The sequence below is a fragment of the Lipophrys pholis genome, assembly GCF_963383615.2.
Source record: "Lipophrys pholis genome assembly, chromosome: 22".
NCBI lineage: Eukaryota > Metazoa > Chordata > Actinopteri > Blenniiformes > Blenniidae > Lipophrys > Lipophrys pholis.
Genome location: NC_137644.1, coordinates 10,902,447 through 10,926,989, shown reverse-complemented (window position 1 = coordinate 10,926,989; position 24,543 = coordinate 10,902,447). Strand labels below are relative to the sequence as shown.

Sequence of the window (24,543 nt, the reverse complement as noted above, 5' to 3'; positions counted from 1 at the left end):
ATGATTTGCTGTCTCATCAGTTCTCAAAACTAGAAAAATAAACACTGTTTCTATTTCTTTCTAAAGCATTTTCTACACCAGGATTCTAGTGTTTGCAGTCACGGGCAAAAGATACTCATGACTATTTAGAAGTTTTCAGAGTAAAACTTCTAAGTAAAGAAGTGGTTCTGATCGCACTTTACCCATCTTGCATTTTATAACCGATAAGCTGTTTGGCGTCGATCTATTTTAGTTTATTTTACGATTCTATCTGATCGCCGCTACTGATGTCGTTTCAGCACACTGTTTTATCCCTCCCTCTTGTTGCGCTCTTTGTGTTTTATACTTTGCTGCAACACTTAATTGCTCTACAGGGACAAAAATAGAAACGGAACTAACCTGAACTGGAACGATTCAGTTCCCTTTTAGGACGAGATCACAACATGAGTCTTACATCAGCCATGTGGTTGAAAAAATAAAGACTTATGGAGAAGTAATTATGGAACGTGACCTCCTTTCCAAACTCAAATTTATTTGTCCAGTTGCAGTCTGATTTGATCTAGCCATAAATACTGTCTCAGCAGAATATTTGCTTATTAGTTCGTAATCATTAGAACGTATTAAGCTTCTCTGGTTGTTACCCAGCGCTACCTGAACTCAAGTGTGATACTAAACAGTTAAACATGCTCCAGCTCTCTCTTTGTGTGGGCTCTGATGACAGACCTGCACTGTCCTTGGCGGTCTGTGGTTCTTCTTTAAAACTCTAGTGATTAACCCAACGGCCCTCCTCCCCTCCTGGCACGGAGTCTCCAACATCACTGAAGACTCTCAGCACCGAGGTGAATGTAGCAGCACACATTAAGGTGTTTTTTTTTGTTTTTGTTTTTTTTATTGTTTCCACATGTGCAAAACATTGCTTCATTCAAAGTTGGAATAACTGAATAGGCAGGACTGGAATTTATTTATTATTATTTTTAACACAAAATGTAAGAAAAAAATATTGAAATCTGTTTATATACAATTTACAAAATATAATAAAATTTATATAAAAGTTTATATTTATCTATATTATTTCGTTGGATCTGCATCCTCAAAGAATAGCTGCTAAAATGTTCTTTTTGTCTCCGCAGGAACATCAAACTGTCCTTTACATTCACTCGTTGCACATTTGAAGAGTCCTTTATTGCAAAAAATTCCATTCAGTGAGGTAGAAATGTCAAGTTTTTTTTGGTCGTCCTCTTCGTGAAAAACAAGAGCTCAGTCTGTCCGCTAGGTGCTCGTTCGGCGTTGTGAGATGGGATCAGTCCGACTGTTGTCAAAAGGCTGTTCGTAGACGCTGTTGCTGTGTTCCGACGACGAGTCCTTCTCAATGTTATTGTCTTCTGGGTCTGTGTCGCCGTCCGGGGCGGCGTACGGATTCTCATGCAGAGTTATTCCACCATTACTTGTCACCAAAGGGTGTCTGAATTCTGGATAGCGGTCCTGCTGAGGCCTCCAGGGAGCTTTCCCAAACGTTCCTGAGTGAGAAGAGTTGCAGAGCAGATCAGGCAAAGCGCTAACAATATATGCAAAGTTTGGGAAACCGACGAAATCGAGGCTTACCCATGAAGGTATTGCGCGAGGAGGGACATTCATGAGGTTTCCCAAAGTCACCTGCTTCCGTCTCCTCAGTGGACGAGCGGCGGTCAGGCGGCTGGTGGGAGGAGCCGTGGTGCAGATTGGCATTTGGAAGCTGCATCAGTACAGTGGAGGAGCAGAGGTCAAAGTGCTCTGACAGAAAATAGTCCCTTCTTTTTGAGGTGGTCAGGCTACTGTAGGAATCTGAGCAGATGGGTTTTTGGTCCACGGAATAGCCTGAAGGCGAGAAATTAGGTTAGTGAGACGGCTGTGGTCAAACACTGTTTTCAGATTACAAAGAAAATAATGTTCTCCAAACCTGTGAAGACCTCGGACGGGTCGGTGGAGTATACGTTATCTCGGCGGAGTAGTGAGCCAATTGGACCTTGATAATGGCAAAGCAAGGGATCGATGGCTGCCTCGAGGTCTGCCTCACTTCCTGTATCCAAGTGGCAAAGACCTATTAGGGTGAAGGATGAGTGTCAATTATGCCTCCTTATGAGATGTTTCTTGGAAATTTAAAAATGACTGGATAGTATTTTACCATTCATGTCTCTATGCTGCAGGTAGAAGCCACTAATCGACGACGCCATGTATTGATGGCTGCTCCCACTCTCAGATGGGATGTAGCCGTCCTGTCGGTCAGCCAGTGTGCCCTGAGAGGACAGGTAGCTGGGGATGTCAGCGGGGAGGTTGGTCTCGTCTGAAGCACAAGAGAATCCAGTTATGCCGGGTTTTGCTAAGAAAGCAGAAAACCAGAGCCCTCCTCTATGAACCAACCTGTGTTGGTGACGCTGCAGTCCTCATTCCTTCGACGGGTATGATAGATGATAACCACCCAAACCAGGGAGGTGCCAACCACGCAGCACACCACTGCGATGATGACGATCCCCACCGTGGTCCAGCCGTCGTCGTCGGGTCCCGTTCCGCTCACCATGCCGACACCGATGCCCCCCTGCACTCCAGAGTCGCAGTTAGGGTTTGGTATGACGGCCAGGCGAACGTTGCCCCTCTCTGTGCCCAGTGCATTGGACATCTCGCAGGTGTACTTCCCGGCGTCTGCCTCGGCGGCGTCGACGATGATGAGCAGCTGGTTGGCGGCCGCGAAGAAGTGGCGCTCGGTCACCACTAGCGGACTGTCGTCTTTGGTCCAGTTCAGCCTCGGGGCTGGGCTGCCGCCGGCGATGCACTGGAGGACTGCAGTCTCACCTTTGGCCACGGTACGATCCATAAGAGGCCGCAAAAAAGAAGGGGTTTCTGTCGGAGGAGCAGTAGAATAAGTTAATGTGAAAATGTACTGTGGAGTGAATCATCAGTTGAAAGGGATTTGCCCTTGAACTTGTGACTTCCTCACCTAGAACGGTTAGCGTAGCGTTTGCAGATATAGCCCCAGCTGTGTTCTGAGCCGTGCAGCTATAAACGCCAATGTCTTCCGTTTTGACATTGACGATGAAAAAGACATCGTCCTCGGGCATCACGTGCATGCGGCGCTCGCGGGCGGCGGGAAAATCCGTGCCGCCGTCTTTCTGCCAGGCGATCTGAGGGGAAGGATGGCCGACGGCGGCGCACTCAAGCCTGGCCGTTGCACCGGCGCGGATGCTCAAGTCCATCGGCATCTTCGTGAAGGAAGGTAGCACTGGAAACAGAGAGTCAAATTTAAAATTATATAACTGAAAAGTTCAAAATATCACAAGGTAATCCCCTCCGCCGACTTACTGTTGACTGTCAGCCTGGCTTTGGTGGAGTAAGACGATCCAAAGTGGTTGGAGATGACACACTGGTACTTTCCCTCGCTGGAGAACTCTACGTTTCGAAGCTGCAGCGTGGTGGTGTACTCTGTCACTTCGGTCTCGCCCCCCATTCCTCCTTGCACCCTCAGGTGAGCCTGGTTGTGGATCTCTGCGTCGTTCAGGACCTCGTTGTCCTTTTTCCAGGCGAAGGTCATGGGCGAGTCACTGGAGCTGGCCGCCGAGCACACAAACGTGACGTTGGAGCCTTTCAAGGCCGACTGGGTCTCCGGTTGCACGGTGATCTGAGGCTTCGGGAAGTCGTCTGAGCAGATGACAAGAGACAGGTTTTCACGTTTAAATTGTCGATTTTTCTAAAATGGGGTCCCAGTAAATTTCCATCATGTTCCTTTAAGTGAGTCATTAGCTTGCTCAGGAGGCGGGGAGGAAAGTCTTGGAACTATTTGGGTCGGCGTGTAAAATGGAAAACCTGCCGAGGACAAATGGCTGCTTCTTAGGACCTCGTGGTCCGCGCGAGTCGAGGTGTTGCGCCGGGCGAGTGCATCGCTTACCACACACAAACTCCTCCTGGCTGACGGCGAACACGCTCCTGCCCTTCAGCATCTGCGGGTGGGCACAGCTGGCGTTGACGCAGGGCAGGAAGGTTTGCTCTGCCACCCAGAGAGGAAGCCACTTCAGCTGGCAGTCGCACAGCAGACTGGAGGTGTTGAGACGCCTGCCGAGGGATGGGGTGGGGGGGGGGGGAGATACCACAATCTTTTTATTTGCTCTGCAGTTATTTCATTAAATAGCTTAGTGGATTGCATGATGTTTTTTGGTTGTTTTTTTTACATTTCACTATGTTTTACACCAGAAGGAATCATTAAAAGTGATTTTATAATGACATTGTAGTCGTTTTGGGGAGTGATTATTTGGTTTTGCAAAAATATAGACCTTTTCATCACATATACATACATAAGAATTAAATTAAAGTTTAAATTTCAAGGGTATTATGGCACTATTTTACTGGTTCTTGCCCACTCAAGGTGATATTAAGCTCTATCTGGCCCTTGAACTAGAATGTGTTTGACCCCCCCTGCCTCAAGTAATGAATACGTCATTTGTCATAAAGCCGCACTCATTTTCAGTCAAGTAAAGTTTCTCCGGCTCAGGTTTTGAGCAGAAGACAAAGGGACCTGTGAGCGTGTGATTACACACAGCTTGCAGCCGACTTTCCCAGCAGACCGTAATGACTTTCACCTGGCGCTCTGTCCCACATCAACGCTCGAGACACTAACCGAAGCCGTCTTTAACTGTGATCACACTTACAGCTCCTGCAGGTTCCTCATCTGAGAGAAGGCGTTCGCTTGGACCGACATGATGGCGTTGTTGCTCAAATCTCTGCGGAGGAACCGAAAGAAATAAGGAAATTAAGATCCTGGAGGAAAGATGGCAGCTTTTTTTTTTTTTTTTTTTGCCGACATCAGCCGCTCCAAAAACTTCAATCGAGAGAAGAAAAAGGAGGTCTGGGCTCCAGAACAATAAAACTCTGGGCAGCAGTTTGCTGTGTTAATCAAGAGAGGCCCAGCTCTGGGCCGCTTTGAGCGCTGGCAACGGCTGGGAAAAAGCTCTAATTAGAATCAAATGCAGCTGTTGCACACTCATACACACACTTTCATACACTCCGAGTTCTCTCCATTTTCCTTGATGATCGATATTGTCTGGCACACACGTAAAGATGCTAATGGGAGATGCGTTTTCCTTTTTTTTTCCCCCTTCTTTTTCATGATTCCACATCAAAGCGGAGGAATCGGAGAAGACAGTTTGGGAGTACAGCTCTAACAAACAGCCTCTGTCTTAGTGTCATTAGCTCTGCTTGGTTTACAGCTCTGCCTTTTGGAAACAATCTGTGAAACGTGAGGCCGACTCACAGGTGCTGCAGCGCGTCCAGCCCGGAGAAAGACTTCTTGGTCACCGAGCGGATCTGGTTCCCCTGAAGGAATCTGGGGAAATAACAAAAGCCCGATCAATTCCCGGCCCTCCTTCTCAGCCGCTCACCTTATTTTGTCCGTGCCGAGCTTTAAAGTCGGATTGATCGCGCACTCACAGTCTTTTCAGCTTGTCCAGAGCAGAGAAAGGCCCATTCATGTCTTCAATGGTCCAGGAGATTTCATTATTTTGGAGATCGCTTTGAGAAGAAAACAAAGACAGACCACATTGTTAAAAAAAAAAAATCCACACCCAGAAAACGGCTGCGCTTGCGATGTTAATAAAACTTTATGCGGCTTTACGTCTCGCGTGAGGGGGGGGGAAATGCCCAAGACATTTAAAATTTTATTCAAAGCAACTCCGTGCCTCAACAGGAAGTCCCTTCCTGGCACTTGAAGCAGTTTTAAAAGCGAGATAGGTTTAACAAGGAAGCAGCCATGTAACATATGTGCTGCATTTTAAACTTTATCTCAGTGAATAAATACAGTCCACAAGTCATTTAAATATGTACGCGATTATCCTGAAAAGAGAATCTGGATATCACATAGATATATGGATTGACGATTGAAAAAAGTTCAATAATGTTGGCTTTCACTACATTTCCTATAATAACTTTCAGCCAAATAAACAGATTACATGGTGTAAAAAGTTGGCTTCAATGTGAATAGAAATTACTTCTTTTTTGGGGGATAAAATAGCACGCAACACACAAACCTGGTAAATATATTAGAGTGGGAGCCAATGAGAATGGCTAATTTCTAACTTCACATCATTTGAAAACTGAAATGTATATTACCTCGCTTAAATTGCAGCTACTGCCCAAGCAGATATTGGTTGTGTCGCAATATCTTGTTCCAAAATCCTTCCTATTCCTCTTAGATTTCTAAAAATCTCAACTATTGCAACCAAATCCCACTGAATCCTCAAAAACCAAAACAAGTGGGGACGTTTATCCCACTGTGCACAGAAAGAAAAACACACGGACCAACTAAACACACAGTTTTGTGGGTATGGACGCTCCTAAAAGCCGAGAATTTCCCAGAGAAGCTGCCTCCTTTGATCCCTCACCTGCTCGAAAGCTTTCAAACCGTTGTTTTCCCCTCAGCATGCCTGGCTATGGCTGATTGAAACTGAGTAACAGTGTGCGTACGGGGGGGGGGGGGGGGGGGGGGGGGGGGGGGTGGCAGGTTTGAAGCCCTGAAGCAAACCACGTCCACCTCAGTGCACACCTGCCCCTTCATGACCTCAACAGTCCGGCTCACATTTGGTTCCAGTTTAAAAAAGTCCCAACTCGTTGGGGGGTGGGGGCGGTGAACGTTACGAAGGCTTTCTGTGGGAAATGGGGGGATGGTGGATGATGTTGGGCGAAGGAAGCGACGTTTAGAAGGGGGGAGGTTGTTGAGGTCGGTGGGGTTGTGCCTCTCTGAGGTTTTCTTTTTTTTTAATGTGTGTGGAGAGACCTCAACACGGCAATCTATTTCACATCCCCAAAACAAATCAGGCAGGATATTTCCACTCAGGCAGAGGATTGGTGGTAGAAGTGGGTTTAAAAAAGCATGGGGGGGGGGGGGGGGGGATCGGAGCCACATATGGAAGTCGTAGGTGCATTTGATGTTAATATTGACTGGACTGATGGTGTGGAGCATTCATCCCTGAAGCTTTAAAGGAGAATTGGCTTAGTTTTGTTAAACATACAAATAAACAACCTAAAACAATCAACAGATTGTTAAGTCATAGCTTTGTTAGACGACAACGTTTTCAAGTGAAAACGGGAAACTTCCATTGTGTTTTTTTGGGGTCCACTTACACAACAACGGTGCTCGGAGCAACTGAAAATTCAACTTTATGAAAGCAAAAAAAAAGTTGCACGAAGGGGGACATTTTCAAAAGTGCACCTTTTCTAAAATGTCACAGCTTAACATGACAGGAGTTTGACATGTCTGAATGAGAGGGCATGAAGGAAGTGGGGGGGGGGGGGGACGATCCCCCAATGATTCTATTGCAAAACACTGAGTGGAACTCACAGCATCTGCAGGTTGGAGAGGCCACGAAAAGCTCCGTCCGCTATAAAGCTGACGCGGTTGTTTCCGGCGTGCAGCTCGTCCAGCAGGCTGAGACCGACGAAGCTGGACTCCTCCAGCCGGGACAGGTGGTTGGAGGAGAGGTGTCTGCAGGAAAGGGTTAAAATAGCGTCAGTGTCCTTTCTACATTGAATATAACATGTTTTTTCACATTGGAAAATATAAAAAAAAAAACCTTTCTTTCAAGTTTTGGAAAATCGATTTCTGCCGCCCAACAGTTTCTCTCTCTCTCTCTTTTTTTTTTTTTTTTTCAAAAGTAAACTTAGATGAGAGCAAATCAGATAGCTGGACACGTTCACGGCCCACAGGCGGCTTGTTTACTCTCAGGTTCATGTGATAAGAACGAAAAAGAGGCAGAGAAGAGGGAGAAAAAGAAAAACCCAAACAAAAAAGGAAAAAAGGAAAAAAAAAAAAAAGCATCCAGACAGGGCAAATACAGAGCAGACCGCTGCTGTAAACAGCAGCCACAACAAAGGAAATCCAATCCTCTTCCATGAACGTGTGTTGATGGCTCGAGAAACCTCTGAAGTTTGTGGGTATTTCACAAAAAACCCCCAAAAAAGCACAACTAATAACGGAAATTCCCCCAGAAAAAAAACCCCAAAAATGAAGGTTTCGCTACAGTGACAGCAGAGCAGAAAAGAGGCAGAGGGGTGTGTAATATTCTGGCAGTGCGTTAATGTTGGCACAGGCTGGCCGAGCGGTAAGAAACGACGCTTTGTCTGCGAGTGTGTGTGTGTGTGTGTGCGTGTGCGTGGAGTGTGTGTGTGCGTGGAGTGTGTGTGTGCGTGGAGTGTGAGGAAGGGCAGGCAGGAGCGCCAGAGAGGAGGAAAGGGCAACACAGAAGTGTTGGGAGTTCAGAGTGTGAATGGAAAGTGAGAGAGGGAGGGAGAGAGAGAGAGAGAGAAAAGGTGGTCTTACAGTTCGCTGAGTTTCTGGCAGAACTCCCAGGCTTCAGGTCGGATCCTGCTGATGGCGTTGTGGCCGAGGTGGAGCTGCTGCAGAGTCAGCAGGCCGTACAGCCAGCCTTTACTCACCTCCGTCAGGTTGTTGTAATCCAGCTGCCTGCACACACACACACACACACGACTTCAGACCCCATTTCAACGCGTTACAAGCCAAACTTCACGGTCATATACAGTTTTACGTACAGCACTTCCATGTTGCTGAGGCCCCAGAAAGCTCCGTCCATCAGGCGGCTCAGGCCGTTTCTCTGCATCTTAAGGGATCGAAGGGCGTGCAGGCCGTGAAACGTCAAACCCTCCACCCGGCGGACACGGTTCCTGCTCAGCTCTCTGAAACAAGCGGGGAGAAATCGACATGAAGCGTAAAAGTAGAACCGTGACAAACTGAACATTTTGTGAAAAGGACCAGGTTCGATATCGGCCCATAAGCTGCGGATCAACCTGCAGAGTCATACTAATCCACTTACAGGTGCTGCAGGTTGGGCAGCTGGAAGATTTTGGCCGGGATGGAGGAGAGGCGGTTGCGGTTGAGCCGGAGGACCTGCAGCGAGCTGGACAGGTTGTTGAAGCACTCGGTTTCCAGGGATGAGATGCGGTTGTTGTTGAGGTACCTGAGACAAATGCATTGAAAATTATGGAAAAAAAAAAAAAATGATGTGCAGAGCTTCACAGAAGCAGGAAGCGCAAACACAAAAAGAAACACATGGAGCACATGAAGCGGAATGCACGAGACGGCTGAGGTGAAGCTAGAACGAGAAAATACATTTACCCAGTCGTGTCTGTATATTTACCCATTTAATCACTGGTATAAAATATTGTCAGTGTATGCCGCTTGCAGGATTCTCTTCTTCACTAAGATATCGGTCAGATTAAATGAGTTGAACGACGCTTTTCGAGTGCGATTGGCTTTGTGAAAATGCCAAATCAAACACTGGAGGGTTTTTATTTTCCAGGACATGTTTTCATCATGAATGCGTCCGTTTGTGTTTTAATCATTGTACAAGAAGGCGACTAACTGCCATGCACCTGGCTGCCACTAGTCGGAGCTAGAGTGCGATCAGATTAAAAGTTGCTTTAAAGATAGTCTAGATGAATTTTTGCAGTGGCGTTAATTGCTCCACGGTAACGATGAATGACCACGAACTGACGTATTTGTTTCTCAAACGATGGCTGATCGCGGTTTAACCTCTTAACGCTGCGCGATCTAAGATAACGCCGCTCATCACAGGAAAGAATCAGGCACCCCTTAAGTTCGCGACACTCACATGTTCTTGAGCGGCAAAGCGGGGAAGGAGTTGGCCTTTATTTCCACGATGTTGTTGTTGCTGAGGTCGAGCGTTTCCAGGGCGAGGAAAGGCCGGAGCTGCTCCTCGGAGATCCTGGCAATCCTGTTGTTTGCTCTGAAAACACACGACAGCTTCGCTCCAATAAATGACAAAACGGCCCTGTGCGTACGGACTGGCGCTGCACGACCGTTTCACGTTCCCAGATACACAAACGCTCAAGTCCCTCAAATTAGGCGGCGGTATTATAGAAAGAAAAAAAAAAAACTAACTCTCACGCATTCGCGTAGATAAAACATGCCACCCAGCGTGAAGACTCGCCGTCATCTTTCTCTCTTTTTCTTTTTTTTTTTTGCTGATGCTGCACGCATATTTCATAAAAGGCAACAAATTGTTCTTGTCACTGTGCTTCACACCAAACAGCCGTTCGGTTTAGTGATGTGTTATTTTGTTTATAAGGTAATTACCAACAAGGTATTTAAAAAAGTAACCTGCCAATTACTTGGCTGATGAATACCATTCCCTCAGTGAAAGCATGCCTTGGCAGAGGCCAGCAATTTCCTGAGCTGCACGCCTCCTAAATTGCAGTGCAGGGACTGCTTAGTTATAAACAGAGCCTGTACAGTGCCCTCTTTGTGTATGAGACTCGGCAGCGGAGAGAGTGGAGGGGAGGGGGGAATTCCCTCCAAAGCGCCAGACTACAGGCCTCGTTTTCAGTATTCATCGCGACGGCAGCGGATCGCCCCTCCAGCTACACCTTGCTGACCGGAGAGATTCGAGTTTCCCTGATTTGTTTATTCACTCCGTCCGAAAAGAGCGAGGAGAGCGTTCTGGCGGCGCTCTTGAGATGTAATTGTTTGCATTTCTCTCGATCGGTTGACCCGCAGGTGTTTAACCTGCTTTAACGTGCCGCGTGCATATAAGACGTCGGACGCAAGCTCGCCATTTGCATCCAGAGGCAGGAACGCACCCGGGGTAATCGCAAATTTTTTGGGCGTTTTGTTCGGGCCTCCTCGGACAGGGAGGGACAGCGTGGCGCCTCGCCGCCGTGAAATCGAGACGCCTCACCTATCCGAGAGGCTGCGGCGTGGTTAACGCCGACCCGATTCTTACACACCTTCACGGTTTGGCTGCACATTTACCACAGAAACCCGGAGAAAAGCAACACGTTAGGCGGGACTGTGCTCAGAGATGAACCTCCGTTACGTCCAACGCCCAAACTGATGGAGTTGGTACAAAGAGAGCAAATCTTTGTAAGAAGCTTCTTCTCCATTATTCTGGAATAAAGTCACACCTTAACCCTTTGTAGGACACCCACTCAAATAAAATACGTGAATATTAAGTATTTGACCTGCTAATGTGTTGGTAAGGGATAGTTCTATGTGTAAGACTGTGTAAAATTGACCAAAATCACACTTTGTTTTTTAACAAATCTTATAAGTAAATCATCTCAATGAGCTTTAAAGTCCCAGTAAAGATTGCTTGTAGATTATTGAGGACTACAATATTATGTGTTATTCAGAGTAAAATACTGTAAATATGACTTACTGGCTTTATTCGGTGTCATCAGGTGCACCGGCATGAGATAGAAAATGATTTTCCGGAGCAAAGAGGCCAAACGCTACGGTGTTCATCATAATGACTGGACGACAATCACTTGCCCTTTAAGGGTTGAATTGTTTCCAAAATGGCACAAAATAGCAAAGGAATCTGATGCGCAGTAACTACGGGTCATGGTAAAACACATTAGCTCATTGTCTACAATAAAAGAAGGAAAAAAAAGAGGCACAGGCAGCTCTTTTGTTTGGAGATTTGCAGAGGGCTTTCCATGCATCACGGCCCTCAGCTCCCAAACAAAAGTGCTGCGCACCACCTGTATCTCAGTTTTCATGTTCCCCTGACTGCTCGCTGAGAGAAAGGAGAGGGTCCGCCCGGTGAGGCAGAACCGGTCTTTCCAGTTCTCATTTTGGGGGGGGGGGTTGGGTGGGTAAAGCTACGGATAGGTGGAGGGGGTTAGAAGGTGAGAGACCTTCGGGTTTAAGAATCTCAACAGAGATGTCAATGAGTGGTTTTTCTCAAAGCCTTTCAAACGACTCGCACGCCGGGATAATGAGTTTCCTCTCTCACTCAATCCCGAGCATTGTGCGCTGTAACTTAACGCATTTTCAAATTTGTTCATCCAATCTGATGTGATCACGGACGCCATCACGTCCGCTGAGCCTGGAGGAAGCCGACGGGGCGCCGACCAGAGCGTCTTTCAAAATTCGCCGTTAAAAAAAAAAAAAGAAAGAAGAAAGTCCCAGGAACGACAGCTATGCTGACTTCGCCTCGGTTTAAGGAGCAGAAGTGGAACGGGAGCGGGTGAGGCATTACTCGGGTGCCACACAAGGCTGATACCTGCCAACGCGCTTCTCATAACGCCGTCGTATTTTTGGCCTCAACCACCATCAAACTGACCACATTTACACGCCGGGTAAAACCACCAAAGATCTTTGATGGACTTTCTGTTCCTGCTGACTTGCGATTTCAGCTTAAGTTTTTATCCACCGAGCTGCAAAATAATACTTTTAACAGTTGAGGGAGAGAAGATCTTTAAATGGAACGTTTTTTTGTTGTTTTTTGCTCGTGTGTGTGTGTGTGTGTGTGTGCGTGCGCGTTGCGAGTGTGTGTGTGTGTGTGTGTGGTATTTCCTATTGGAAAAAGAACAGAGTTTTCAGAAGCCATCTGACGACTGCCTCTCTCTGCAGTGGCGCCTGTAATGAGAACCAGCGCTCCGTTCGCTGTCGAGACGCCATATTAAACGCCGCGCGTATCTCAGTCGAAAGGCCGAGCAGCTCAACACGTCACCCTGAGGAGCCTGGAGAGTTTCGACACATGTGGGGGGGACTTTTTTGATGAATCAGTGTTTGAATTCGACAGCAGTTGTTGGACTTTTTACTAATAAAGAACATATTTCGAAATGTTTTTCTCACTTTAGAAAACAACCTAACCAGTGTAAAACTGTTTAGTAGGCTGTTTTTTTTTTTTTTTACCCCCCAGACGTTCACATGGAGACGGAGCGTTTTCAAAAAGTTGCGTTCCCAGTGGCTCCGAGCACCGTTGTCATGTGAATAGACACCCAAAACACGGCGAAAGTTTTGCATTTTCACATGAAAACATAGTTTGTAAACGTGGCAGGCTTCAAAGCTATTTCAAGTGTCATCATTGGGGGGAAAAAATAGAATAAAATAATTAAAGAGCAAAATGTTATTAAGGCAAACAGACACAATCTCACTCTCCTGCACTACATTTCCCAGACATCCCCCTTTAAAGCATTTTTTATTTAAAAATTAAACTTCTATAATATTAATAATATCACCCTAAATAACCATATTTTATTGAGTATGTTGGAGTGGTAGGAATCTACCCCTTTCAGTCTAAGTATCGTCCTTCTGCTGGATTATTTTCATTGTATCAGGGGATGAAATCTCCGTCTCACACTGATCAAAGCTACTTCACCAGCAGACGGGACACAACAAACTAAATAATAGTGTCTCGACATCCCAGTAGAACAGAGCCGCCACACTTTAAACTCTTTGAAAGTCCCTTTCGACCATCGGATTCTTCCTGATCAGCCGTTATAAACGTATTAACAACACTTAGATAATCAGATAACAGCCAAACAAATGGTGACATTTCTCATTAAAAGCAGCTCCAGCCATGAAGATTGCTTTGATCGTTCCCGTTTTGGTGTGCGACGCTCATCCTTGAGACAATTTCCGTTTCTGCAGACATACCAGGAGGTTCACCTCCACACACACACACACACACACACATACACACACACACACACACACACACACACACACACACACACACACACACACACACACACACACACACACACACACACACACACACACACACACACACACACACACACACACACACACACACACACACACACACACACACACACACCTAATCAGACCTGGGATCTCTATGGTCATTTGTCGAAGCCTCCCTGAACACAGGCAGTGGGATTTAGTGGCGGCGGGGGTTCACCCCCTCCATAAATTCCTGGGAAATTGTTCAATTAATTAAGATGATCACGACTCAATTACTACCAGCTGCAGGGTTATTGCCGTTTGTTTTTACTCAGAGCTGCGAGGTCAAAGGAGTCGGCGAGAGCTGCCGCTATGTCTGACTGGCTGTTTGAATAAGTGGTATTCGATACCCTGAGGTCTCTCTCTCTTTTTCTTTTTCTTTTTTCTTCTACTCTTTGCAACCCTCCCAGCTTGGAGAAACTGAAGGATTGAGTGAAATTCAGGAAAAATGTTCCACTGTAGGGGGGGGAAAAAACCCCGTCTCCTAATCTTAGGAAATAGGGTGTCAGCCAGCAAAGATACAAGTATAATTTTCTGTGCAATTGAGCCACTCCGGCGAGCTATTCATCTGTGTTCCTGTTACACTGCATTTTAACATTTACACTTACTATAAATTGCGGTCACAGCGGCTGTGGTTAAGGTTGTAATCTCATCTTAAATGGTGGTATTTCTGCCTGTAACTGGAAAATGTGTTTAAAGGGGGCAATACGATACACAAATTTATGTTTTATTTGTGGCATCGAAACATAAAAGAAAAACATTCCTTTTGCCACTAGAAACCCTCTCAGCGTCACTTCATACCTTCAATTTTATGCTTCAACCGACAGCAGTTAATTATGTGCCTGTCCCTTTAAGGGTCTTTTAGGGTTTACTTAACATTAAACATTTGCTTTAACTGTGAGTGGCTACAAGCTTATTTTCACAACAAAATGAATACACTTCTACCACCGGGGACCTGAAAAGTTACCCCATGGGTAAGTCCTGTTTCCCACTGAAAACAACACCAAATGGGCAGAAAAGGCAACGTCTCAAAAAATGAAAATTTTTCCGGAACAAATTTAGCTTTTAGCGTCACTTTATGTAGGCGAATGATGTTAGTTTGCCCAGTTTACCTGAAATAAGGTTGATTTATTACAGAATACATTGTTAGAAATGGTTTGCATTGAACTATTTCATGCATAGAAGCACAAACGATGATTGAATCTTGATTAGTGCTACGAAGCTTCCCACAAATTCCCAGATTGTCAAAGTTCAGAAGGGCTTTTCCCCATACAGGAGACGGACAGAGAGCATAAAACAGGTTTTTGACACAAACAGGTCTGAACATTTGTCACCCAAACAACTTCTAACTGCGCAATTTTAGATACAAAATGCAATATCATTGTTCAGTATTGCCATAATATATTGCTATAACGATGTGATTTGCGAGAAATGCAAACTATTAATTACATGATGATAATGTTGTTGTGCTTCGAGATTGGCTCTTGCAAATAAACAGTGCTCTTTCTCTTTCCCGGAATTTACACCGGCTATGATTTGGTTCAGTTCCTCTGCTTTATTTAAAATGCTGCTGGTGGAAACTGTTGGTTAACTTTGTGGTTTGGTTTGTTTCTGCCCTGGAGCCACCAAGTAGGAAACGGTTCGATTATAATTTAATTAGTTCATCTTTGTTAATCGATGTGACGATGAGCATTTTTTTTTCAGACGAACATTCAGTCATTTTTAAATTTGAAATTGTGATTTATTGTGCAGCCCTACTTTTGAGTTCGAGAAAAACAACAAATGTTTCACTGTGTGCCATGTTTCAATTTAAGCTCAGTATTCTCTAAGTTCAAACTCTGAAAATTCAACCTTGAATGGGGATTTTTAAAAGCTCTGCTATTCTACTAAAGAAGCAACTTGGAAATTATATCAGACGAGATCAAAATTTCAGGATTAAATTAAGATTAGCGATAATGCAAACCCGATAAAAGTCTAACTGAACTCGCGTTATTCTGTAATCTGCTTCCCCATTTCAATGAGGCCTGAAGAGTTAATCTGGATGACATAAACTTGGCTAAACCGCACTGAACATCTTCAAGTGAGGAATTATGGTTTGGACGAACTTGTGGAAGAAAATGCATCTCGTATTCACTTGGAACAATTCCAGAAGTTGTTTGAGGTTTATTTGGACGGTTGTAGCAGTTTGAGCCGATGACCTTGTTATAAGCAACGACGAAAACAATGTTGACTTTCATTCCAGGTGTTTTTATGGGCGTGGAAACCCCCCCCCCCCCCAAAAAAAAAAAAACCAGGAAGCCAAGCTTATAAAATTCAAACAAAGTCTGGAAAGGTGTGAAGAGCCCGACAGGCTTGGATTTCTCAACTTATCGCTGGAGGTGACGCTCCTGCTTTAAACCTGCAAACAAATTGTGGATCGACGGAGCGAGGCCTGCGTGCCCCGCGGCTACCGCGCGGCGTCGTGTCGGGACTTGACGGGTGTGTGTGTGTGTGTGTGTGTGTGTTGTTCGGGGGGGGGGGGGGGGGGGGGGGGGGTCTCATCTAGCCGGGAGTCAGTCACATTCTTCCACAGTAACTTCATGTTAGTTGGTTTTGGGAGACGAGTCGGATTGTTGAGGTTGGACTTTACTAATATCTGGTGTTGTTCTGAAAGCACGCACTGCTAAAGTCTGAAGTCAGTTGTGGTTTTTTTCTGCCCTGGAGCAAGAAGAATTGGTGGTGGTGGTGGTGGTGGTGGGGGGGGGGAGGTTGGAGGTTGGGGCTGCCTTTTCCTTGATGTTGAAGAACAAATCATGATCAAAACAATAAAGTGAGACGTAAACCTGTTAAAAATTAGAACGTAACTACTTGTTGCAGTATGAAGATTCGTTTTTTTCCAACCGTGTTCTTTCTCTTGCCCCTAATTCACACCAGCTGTGACTAAGCGTGTATTTTATTTGGCTGTATTGTGCCGTTGACACAACATTTTCAAGCATGAGCTCTAAAGTTTCGTTGTGTTTTGGGGTGTCTGTTTACGCAGCAATGACGCTCGGAGCCACCGAGAACGCAGCTTTTCCATAACAGCTCCCAAGGTGGAACTTTTCAAAAATGCTCTGCCTCTGTCCCCGTGGACAAACGCAACTTTTCTGAAGCGCCTCTACTGCGCATGCGCACCACAACTGTAGTAAACAGTCCTTCTGCACATGCGTGAGTAGTTGGAATGTAACAACCATGTTTGTGTCATGACTCCCAGTGCATATTCTCTTGGGACTTAGTAACATTAATCCAACTTCAATGTCCGTCCAAACGAATATCTGGTGTATTCGGCACGCTTTACATGATATTGTTCTCTGCGCATGCGTGTAGCTTCATTCGAAAAACTACACAACAGCACCCACTAGTGGCCATTATATGACAACTAGGTCGTTTTCAGCATTTCAGCCGGGTATTCAAAACATCGCCATGTAAACGTGAAACTTGATGTACTCCATGTACTCAGACATTCACATCGACCTCCATCTGATTGGACCGACATGTTGGCATGCAGGACATGAAGGCACAGAGCACGGGTTTAGACTTATTTGGTTTTCTGTGGTTGTAATCGCAATGATTATAAATTTGTGCAAACCCATAAGTGGGACAGTTGCATAATGCAAGGTGCACCGCAGTAAATGTGACTATAATTGAACACGCTTTGTATAAACTAAAAAGTTTCATGTTGGGAATTAATTTGTGATAATTAGAAAGTCTATTTTGGAATTTCACGACACATTGCATCCAACGAGCACCAGAAGAGTTTTATTGTCTGTGTATCCCAACAGCTGCTCCCAATAATACTTCCTAATGTGAAAAACACAAGGAAGTACGACATCCAACCAAAAATTACTACTTGGTTTGGGACAAAAGCATGTGTGGCATGCACAAGAGTTGGGGGGGGGGGGGGGGGGGGGGGGGGGGGGGGGGCGGGCTTGGAGGGGCGCAATGTGGTTCGAGCTCTTTCGGGACGGGCTCAACCTCCCCCACTTTGCAAAACTCCTGGTTTAAGCAAGTGAGTAAAGACTTCTGCAGCCCAAGTAGCAGGACAAAATACGAAAAACTCCACAGACAGTGAGGAGACAAACTGTCCGGCGTCCAGAATGGCTGCCATTCACTTCCAAGTAAAGAACGAGAAAACGTCCCTCTGCTTTATATAAAAGAAAAATCCCCAAATTTAGTTTTCGCCGGTCGCCTCCAAGCAGATTTTCTCTCTGTCCAGCATCACGTCACTGCCTCCAGGTTAAAAATACACCGAACAGCAGCCGGCGAACACAATATTTCCATTTCTGCTGATGGCATTTGTCTCGGGGAACACGTGACCCGTCTGGGGCCGGCTGCCATGTCTCCCGACTGCCCCGTCTGGGAACCAGCTCAGTGGAACCGGAGGGGTGGGGTGGGGGGTGGGGGGGGTGGGGGGGGGGGGGGCTCTTCCAGCTCACTACTTTAACCAGCGACGACAGCCCCGGCGGAGGGTTGCGCTCCGGACCGTGCGCGAACGCGACGAAACCAAGAGAAGTGTCAGAACTGAGAAAAAGGTTTACTCACAGGACCAACGTTGTGATGTTTGAAGCACGAGGCCCCAAATCTGGGATCGTCTCCATTTCGTTGTGGTTCAGCTTTCTGCATTGCCAAAAGAGAGGGGGGGGGGGGGAGAAAAAGAAAGACATAGTTTTAGAGATTAGCAGGTCATATGTATAATAGCGACGAAAGATGTTTTTGGAAAATCCAGTGTTTACTCTAGATCTCGTTGAAAAGCGCAGGCGTACTTACAATTCACTAAGATGTTGTAGTTTGGAAAACAAAGAGCTGTCAAGCGTTTGCAATTTGTTATGGCTCAGGTCCCTGTGGGAGAGGGAGAAGGGAGAAAAAAAAAAAGGTGAAACGAAGGGAAAAGTATACACCGTGCACTGTATTTTTCAATCGCTCTAGTCTTCCATTTGGGTCTACACAGTAAACATAATTACACTCAAAATCCCTGTGTTATTGAGCCTTAACGCTGCGAACATGAGGACGGGATCAAAGAACGGAGGCTGGAGTTAAACGGAAAAGGTTATGGGAAATGTTGCAAGGTGGCGAAATCAACCTGAAAGTTGAAAATAAAATAATAATAAGGGCGAGATTTATTGCAAGCACGACGACGCACTTTCACTTGAAATCCAGCGGCGGTGAAATAAACATCTTTTTCAATTTTTCCCGACCGTGAGAACTGCGCCGGTTTCCAGCTCAAGAACCAACCAGAATACCAGAATCCATTTAAGATTCCTTTTAAGGTCTTTTTTTTTGAAGAAATATCAGATCCCGACTCCCACCCAAACTGATATGAAGACCCTGACATCTGAAAGCAACTGAAAAGGCTCCAAAACCAACTTCTCCGAGTTTGATCGTCTCCTTCGCTACGAAAAAAAAAGGAAAAAAAAAAGAGGCGTACAAGAAGTTAAAGGACTCGTTTTGGCTTTTCATCCCTCCTTTGTAGCACAGAAAAGAAACCCTGTGCCAAAGCGTCTCCCTCTCTTTCCGAGGGGGAGACGCTGAGCCAAAACAGACAAGCCGACAAGTTATTGAGCGGCAAGATTCTTGTGCTGCGTTGAAAGGAGGCCAAGTCCTGGTGAGTGAAGCCGACGGGGCTTAAATAACTGCTGGATCTCAGTCCAGAAATATTTTCTGGTGTATGGACTTGTATAAATCACATTCCTGCTCCGACTTTAACATTTGAAACCCTTTAAAACGGCGGCTGGGTTGAACCAGTAGAATGACGCCGAAATAATTCGTAAATAACAACAACTCAGGTCGTTTCCCTCTCGTTTTAGTGCAAGGAAATAAAAGTAAAGTCAACTTTAATACAGAAGCTACATTAAAAAGTTGACATCCCCTTTATGGGATCCTCTTTGGAATTAGAGTGTAAAAAACTTCTTTCAAGACCTATTTATTTTCCAAATTTCTGACTCTTTATTATCTCTATGTTACAAATATCTGTTGGACACTTTAGATTCAACCTATAGTCACCAGTTTTATCAGAAAGTTTGGTAATTAACTAAGTTTTAAAGAAAGAAGAAAAAAAAAAAACAGGAAGTGACCATATTTGGTGATTTACCCTGTAAATGTATTATGACGCCTCATTGTGCAAAATGACGTTTGAAAGCCATTAAAGTTAAGATTTCTTTGTGGTTTCTACACTTTGCCAGGTCCTCCTGCACAGTGCTGCTTGTTTAACGCCCTGCTTTGAACCATCAAGATTGTTTGGAAACGACGATGGAAAAAGGCTGTTTATGGCCTACGTTTGTATAAAATATTGCTCAGTTCGGCCCGGCTCATGCCTGGCCTTGGATCTGGAGCTCCTTCTCGGCTGATCTCGGTCCTCGTCTGGATCTCACTTGGGGTGAGACTTTTGGGTTCGGTGCCTGTTTTCGAGAAGCAGCTCGGGGAATCTGGCAGGCTGAACCTCGAAGGGCCGTAAAGTGGTGGAGATATTGACGCTGCTGCGCATGATCAACACTGTGGTGCCAGACACTTCTCTCTTATTTTTTTTTTTCCTTCTTTCTTTCTTTTTTTACACCTCCTCCTCCTCCCTGCCTCCTTCATCTGGAATCCATCAAGGAGTGGGAGGAGGAGGAGGAGGAGGAGGAGGAGGAGGAGGGGACCCAACTACTGGTAATGTATTCACAACGAAAAGCGAGAGGGGACGCCTTTTAAACGTCCGAAACGCCGCTGTCAAAAGTTCTCTCTGACCTGTTTTTTGAGTTTTACTCGCCTCGGTAACACTAACCTCCCGTTCCCAGCATGCCGCTGTGCGTTGTTGTTGTTGTTGTTATTGTAGGTCAGCCGCTGGGGGGCCGTGTGGGGGGGAAAAGGTGTCCTATCATACTCCCTAGATAAACCCCAGAGGAGCCCCGACACTTCCATTTCCCTCACAAAGCAGCCCTGAGTGGAGCGAGATAACGCACAGGGCTGCTAACAGGTTGCAGCCTGCGTCTGCTGGTGAAAATACTCCTTATCAGATACCCAAAAGTGACTGAATGAGTTTCTCTTTAGGCTACGAAAGCTGTCGTTGATGGTTTACGCCATGATGGGACATAACGGCTAAATATAAATTACCATTAAATTGTGTATTTTATGTTTATTGCAGATGTTGCTTGAGTCCCAAACTCCCCAATTCATCTTGAGTGGGCCATAACGGTAAAACAGTGCAATAATAACCTTTAAATTTAAACTTTTAAAGTTTTTCTTTGCTGTGTTGCAGGGTATATGCGATAAAAATGTCTATATTTTCGCAAAACCTAATGATTGATATGGAAAATGACAACAATATGAACATAAAACTAATTTTGATTAATTTAATTAATTTTCAATGCTACATTCTGGTTCAAAATACAGTGAAATGTAAAAAAACAACAACATAATCTTCAGTAGCTGTTCCATTCAGGGTGTTTTTACAAACTCACCCTGACAACATGGATTGGGGAAGGTATTGTTAAAAACACAGAATATTGTCATTCTGCCTTATAACTTGAAAATGTCTTGCAAATGGTTATTATGCTGATAAGTTATCGCCATTGATAGAGCAAACAAAGCGTCCCTGTGCTGGGATCTCTGCCGGCCTCTCAACGGGGTCCCAGACCTGAGGTTGTGAATCACTGCAGCAGCAATGCAGGACAAAACTTTTGTTTTCTTAATTTCTTTCATTATCAAGAGAAATGTGAAATAACCCTGCTTTTAATTCCTTTCCTAACTGAGCTGTACTTTGATCAAAGGTCATATCGTGGAGGTGTGTTGAAATGACATGTTGATATCTGACGGTTTCCTACATTGATATTGTCAGTTGTGTTTTTATATTTATCTTTATTCTGTCTTTTGTCTATTCTCTGCGTAATCCCTCTGGGATTATTAAAGTAATTGTATTCTATTCTATTCTTAAACCAAGAACGTGCTCATATGACGACTCTGGTCTTTAAAGGTACTATGTGTAAAATTTGATGCCCGTGTTGTGCATTAGGGGGCAGCAGTGAGTCACCGAAGTAGCCAGTTTGTCTTTTGCAATTCTGTCGGGAGTTTTGGCACTTTTAGGTCCTGATTTTCTTTCCGTCTTCACTATTGAATCCAACATTCTTCCTGATTTTGACGTGGGACAGGCTGGATTTACGAGACGGGCTGAGCCGCAGACTTCAGTGGCTCTACAATCCAGACGCTACTCCGTCGGTGTCTGGATTGTAGGTCAAAAGTGTATTTCTTTATAATGTGGCACAGAGTGCGCACGTTACTATCTAAATAAAAGTTGGAACCGAGTTTAAACATGAAAAGGTAGCAGAGCTTGGCATTAATCTTTGGCCTTCTTGCCCCAACAGCTTCTCAGATATTCACGCTTTAATCCCCCCCCCCCCCCCCCCCCTCCTCCTCCCCCCTCTTCCTCATGCTCCACTCTTCTCCTCCGTCTCCCTCCCACTTTCCCTCTTTACTCTCGGGGAGTTTGCCTCCAACTAATCCACCACGCTCCTCCTTAATCAGTCCCATCGTTGGCTCCGGTGCTGCTAATTCAGCAGAAATAATGGGGTGCTGGAAAACAAAGGCCCGGCCGCTTTAAGGACTTTAAGATGTGCTGGAGAGCCACTCGTAAATTAGCATGCCAGAGTGAAAAGAATTTTTCCCCCCATGTGGAACTTTCTTTTTTCTTTTTTCCTTTCTCCCTTTTTCTTCCCCCATTTTCGGTGGATCACCGAGCCCGGTTGGTTATGAGGCTCCTGCAGGCTGCGTCTATTTTCTCTGGCAAAGTCAAGTTTCCAGAGGAGTGGTGTCAAACATACGGCCCATTGGCCCGAAGCGGCCGCCAGGATTTGAATGTAAAAAAAATGGCAAAAGAAGACGTTAAATGCAATTTTCTTTTTTGAAAGGAATAACATTCCGATTACAACGTTAGCAGACAAAGACGGAACTCAAAGGGGATTGCAGTGTGTGAGACCCCCTTCTCCTTCAATGCAAAGTTTTCAGTCTCCCTCAAAAATACATTGAGAGAATTTTCTGTCCATTTTCTCGACACAATTGAAATAAAATCCCACTTTTCTACCGGCAAAGAGTAAACCGCTGTTTGCAGCTCAATGCTAAAGTGGAAGCGAACTGCTTCTGTGTGTTTTGTTGTGTCAAAGAAGGATTCACACTTCAAATCAAGAATCTTCAGGTTGCTTAGTGTGAAAGGAGTTCAATAGATGTGGTCACTAAAAGAATGTGCTCATAAATAGGGGGGAATGCCTGGTTGCTGTTATTAATATGTTATGATGCTGTCATTTCATTGGTCTGACCAAATGGAATCAAAGCATGTGAAACTGAAGAGAGAGTCCAGAGCAGCAAAGTGCTGGATAAAGTGATGAGGGGCAGTAAAGGTCCAGTCAGTAATCATCATCTGTGAGGAAGAAGCACGTCATTAAAAGTGGATCACATCTGATGTGTGGCTTTGGAAGGCCTCAGAGTTGGAGAACCTTCAACAATAGAGATTGAAGCACATTGTCAAACAAGCATAAGCCACATAGTTGCGTTTCAATGACAACATTTTGCTTAATCCGACAGGTAATTTGGATGCAAACAACTTCTTTTTTAAAAACACAATCAGCCTCATTGCACCTCTTCGTCTGATTACATGTGAATGCCTTTAGCCACTGCTGGGCTTTAACAGATTATTCATTACAATTGTTGTAAGGAGGGGGCTGAAAATGGCACATTGAGGTGTAAAACTTAATCCACGTGTGCCCGTGGTTCCCCCGCAGACGTTGAGATTAAAGGTAGAATTTAAAGGACCCAAGAGAAACAAACAAAAGCTGTTACAGAAGACGCGTGAACAGATTCACGCGTCTGAGCGCAACTTTCTCGCCTTCCTGTGACTTTATGTAGAGAGATGATCATGAACTGGACCGGCAGAGTCAGAGATGAGGTTTTTCTTTATGTGGTCTACAGCGAGTCCAGCTTTCACTACGACAGGAATGTGGATCATCCCATCGCAGCTGAAGGAAACCAAACTTTTTACGCATCAGATGGCGAAGGAAAAAGTAGGACAACGTCAACACGCAAACCGAAATACAGTGAAATAGTGAAAAGACTCACAGTTGAACTGCCCATTCCGGGATCGTGTCTGGTATTTGGCCCCGTTTTAGCCGACTACAGTCCACCAGACCCCCAGAACACGCGCAGGGAGGGGGGCAAGTCCTTGCGTTAGTAGCACATCCACACTCCAGCCTCAAAAACAGCAGGAAAACGAGCGCAAACCTCACAAAACTGCGAGGCTGCGTAGAGGAACGCATCTTCTTTCCTTTGCCACACACGAGAGCGAGCCCCTTTTTTTGGTGCCTTTATGGAGCCAAATCAAATCCAAAGTGAGTGATCAAACTCCAACAACAACAAAAAAAAAAGAAGAAGAAGAAAAAAAAAATCCCAAATCTGGTTGTTTCACTGCGCGCACGATCCTTTTATATCCAAGTCCGGGTTGTAGAGTGGATTGTGGACCTGAGGTGGTAAAGAAAAGCGTTCCTCTCAAACTTGCCCATTCCTGTGGAGAAACTTTGTGTGCCGTCCGTGCGCCTCGCCGCTGCTGCTGTTTGGGGCCACTTGCGCTGTGCAGGATCCCCACAGCGCAGCGTGAGCGCACAGCAGAGGTATGCGAGGGGGGGGGGGGGTGGGGGGGGCGGGGCCTCGGGGTGTCTGGGAAATGAAGTCCACACTGCTGCTCCTGCTGGGACCTGCAAATCTACACACGTACTTACGAGTTCACATCAGAATATGACATTTCTTGATCTAATTTAGTTAAATTAGATCAAGAAATGCCCGATTTTTCTTTGTTGTGAAGAGCCAAATGCACGGCAAAGTATGCATGAGAAATCCGAGTTTCATATCATTTTATTTGGTTTGATAAATTGATCAAACACATTTTAGCTCAGGGGCCACATACAGCTCAATTCCACCTGCAGTGGGCCGGACCGGTGAAATATTGCCACAATAACCTTTAAATTAATACATTTCTTTGTTGTGGCGCATTTATGTGATGG

General features: G+C 45.3%; 1 protein-coding gene across 1 annotated transcript; it reads right to left on the bottom strand.

The window, feature by feature from the left end:
• Positions 1-876: 876 nt before the first annotated feature.
• On the bottom strand, positions 877-24,117 carry lrig3 (leucine-rich repeats and immunoglobulin-like domains 3). The gene is made up of 19 exons (XM_080491926.1): positions 23,606-24,117; positions 18,293-18,364; positions 18,068-18,142; positions 9,624-9,758; positions 8,826-8,969; positions 8,545-8,688; positions 8,315-8,458; positions 7,337-7,480; positions 5,431-5,511; positions 5,255-5,326; positions 4,653-4,724; positions 3,896-4,059; positions 3,313-3,648; positions 2,951-3,232; positions 2,377-2,853; positions 2,141-2,299; positions 1,916-2,056; positions 1,582-1,833; positions 877-1,496 (listed from the first exon to the last, which is right to left on the bottom strand). Exons 1-19 carry the CDS (start codon positions 23,800-23,802, stop codon positions 1,249-1,251), a joined length of 3,339 nt encoding a protein of 1,112 aa, XP_080348052.1. The 5' UTR covers positions 23,803-24,117; the 3' UTR covers positions 877-1,248.
• Positions 24,118-24,543: the final 426 nt, after the last annotated feature.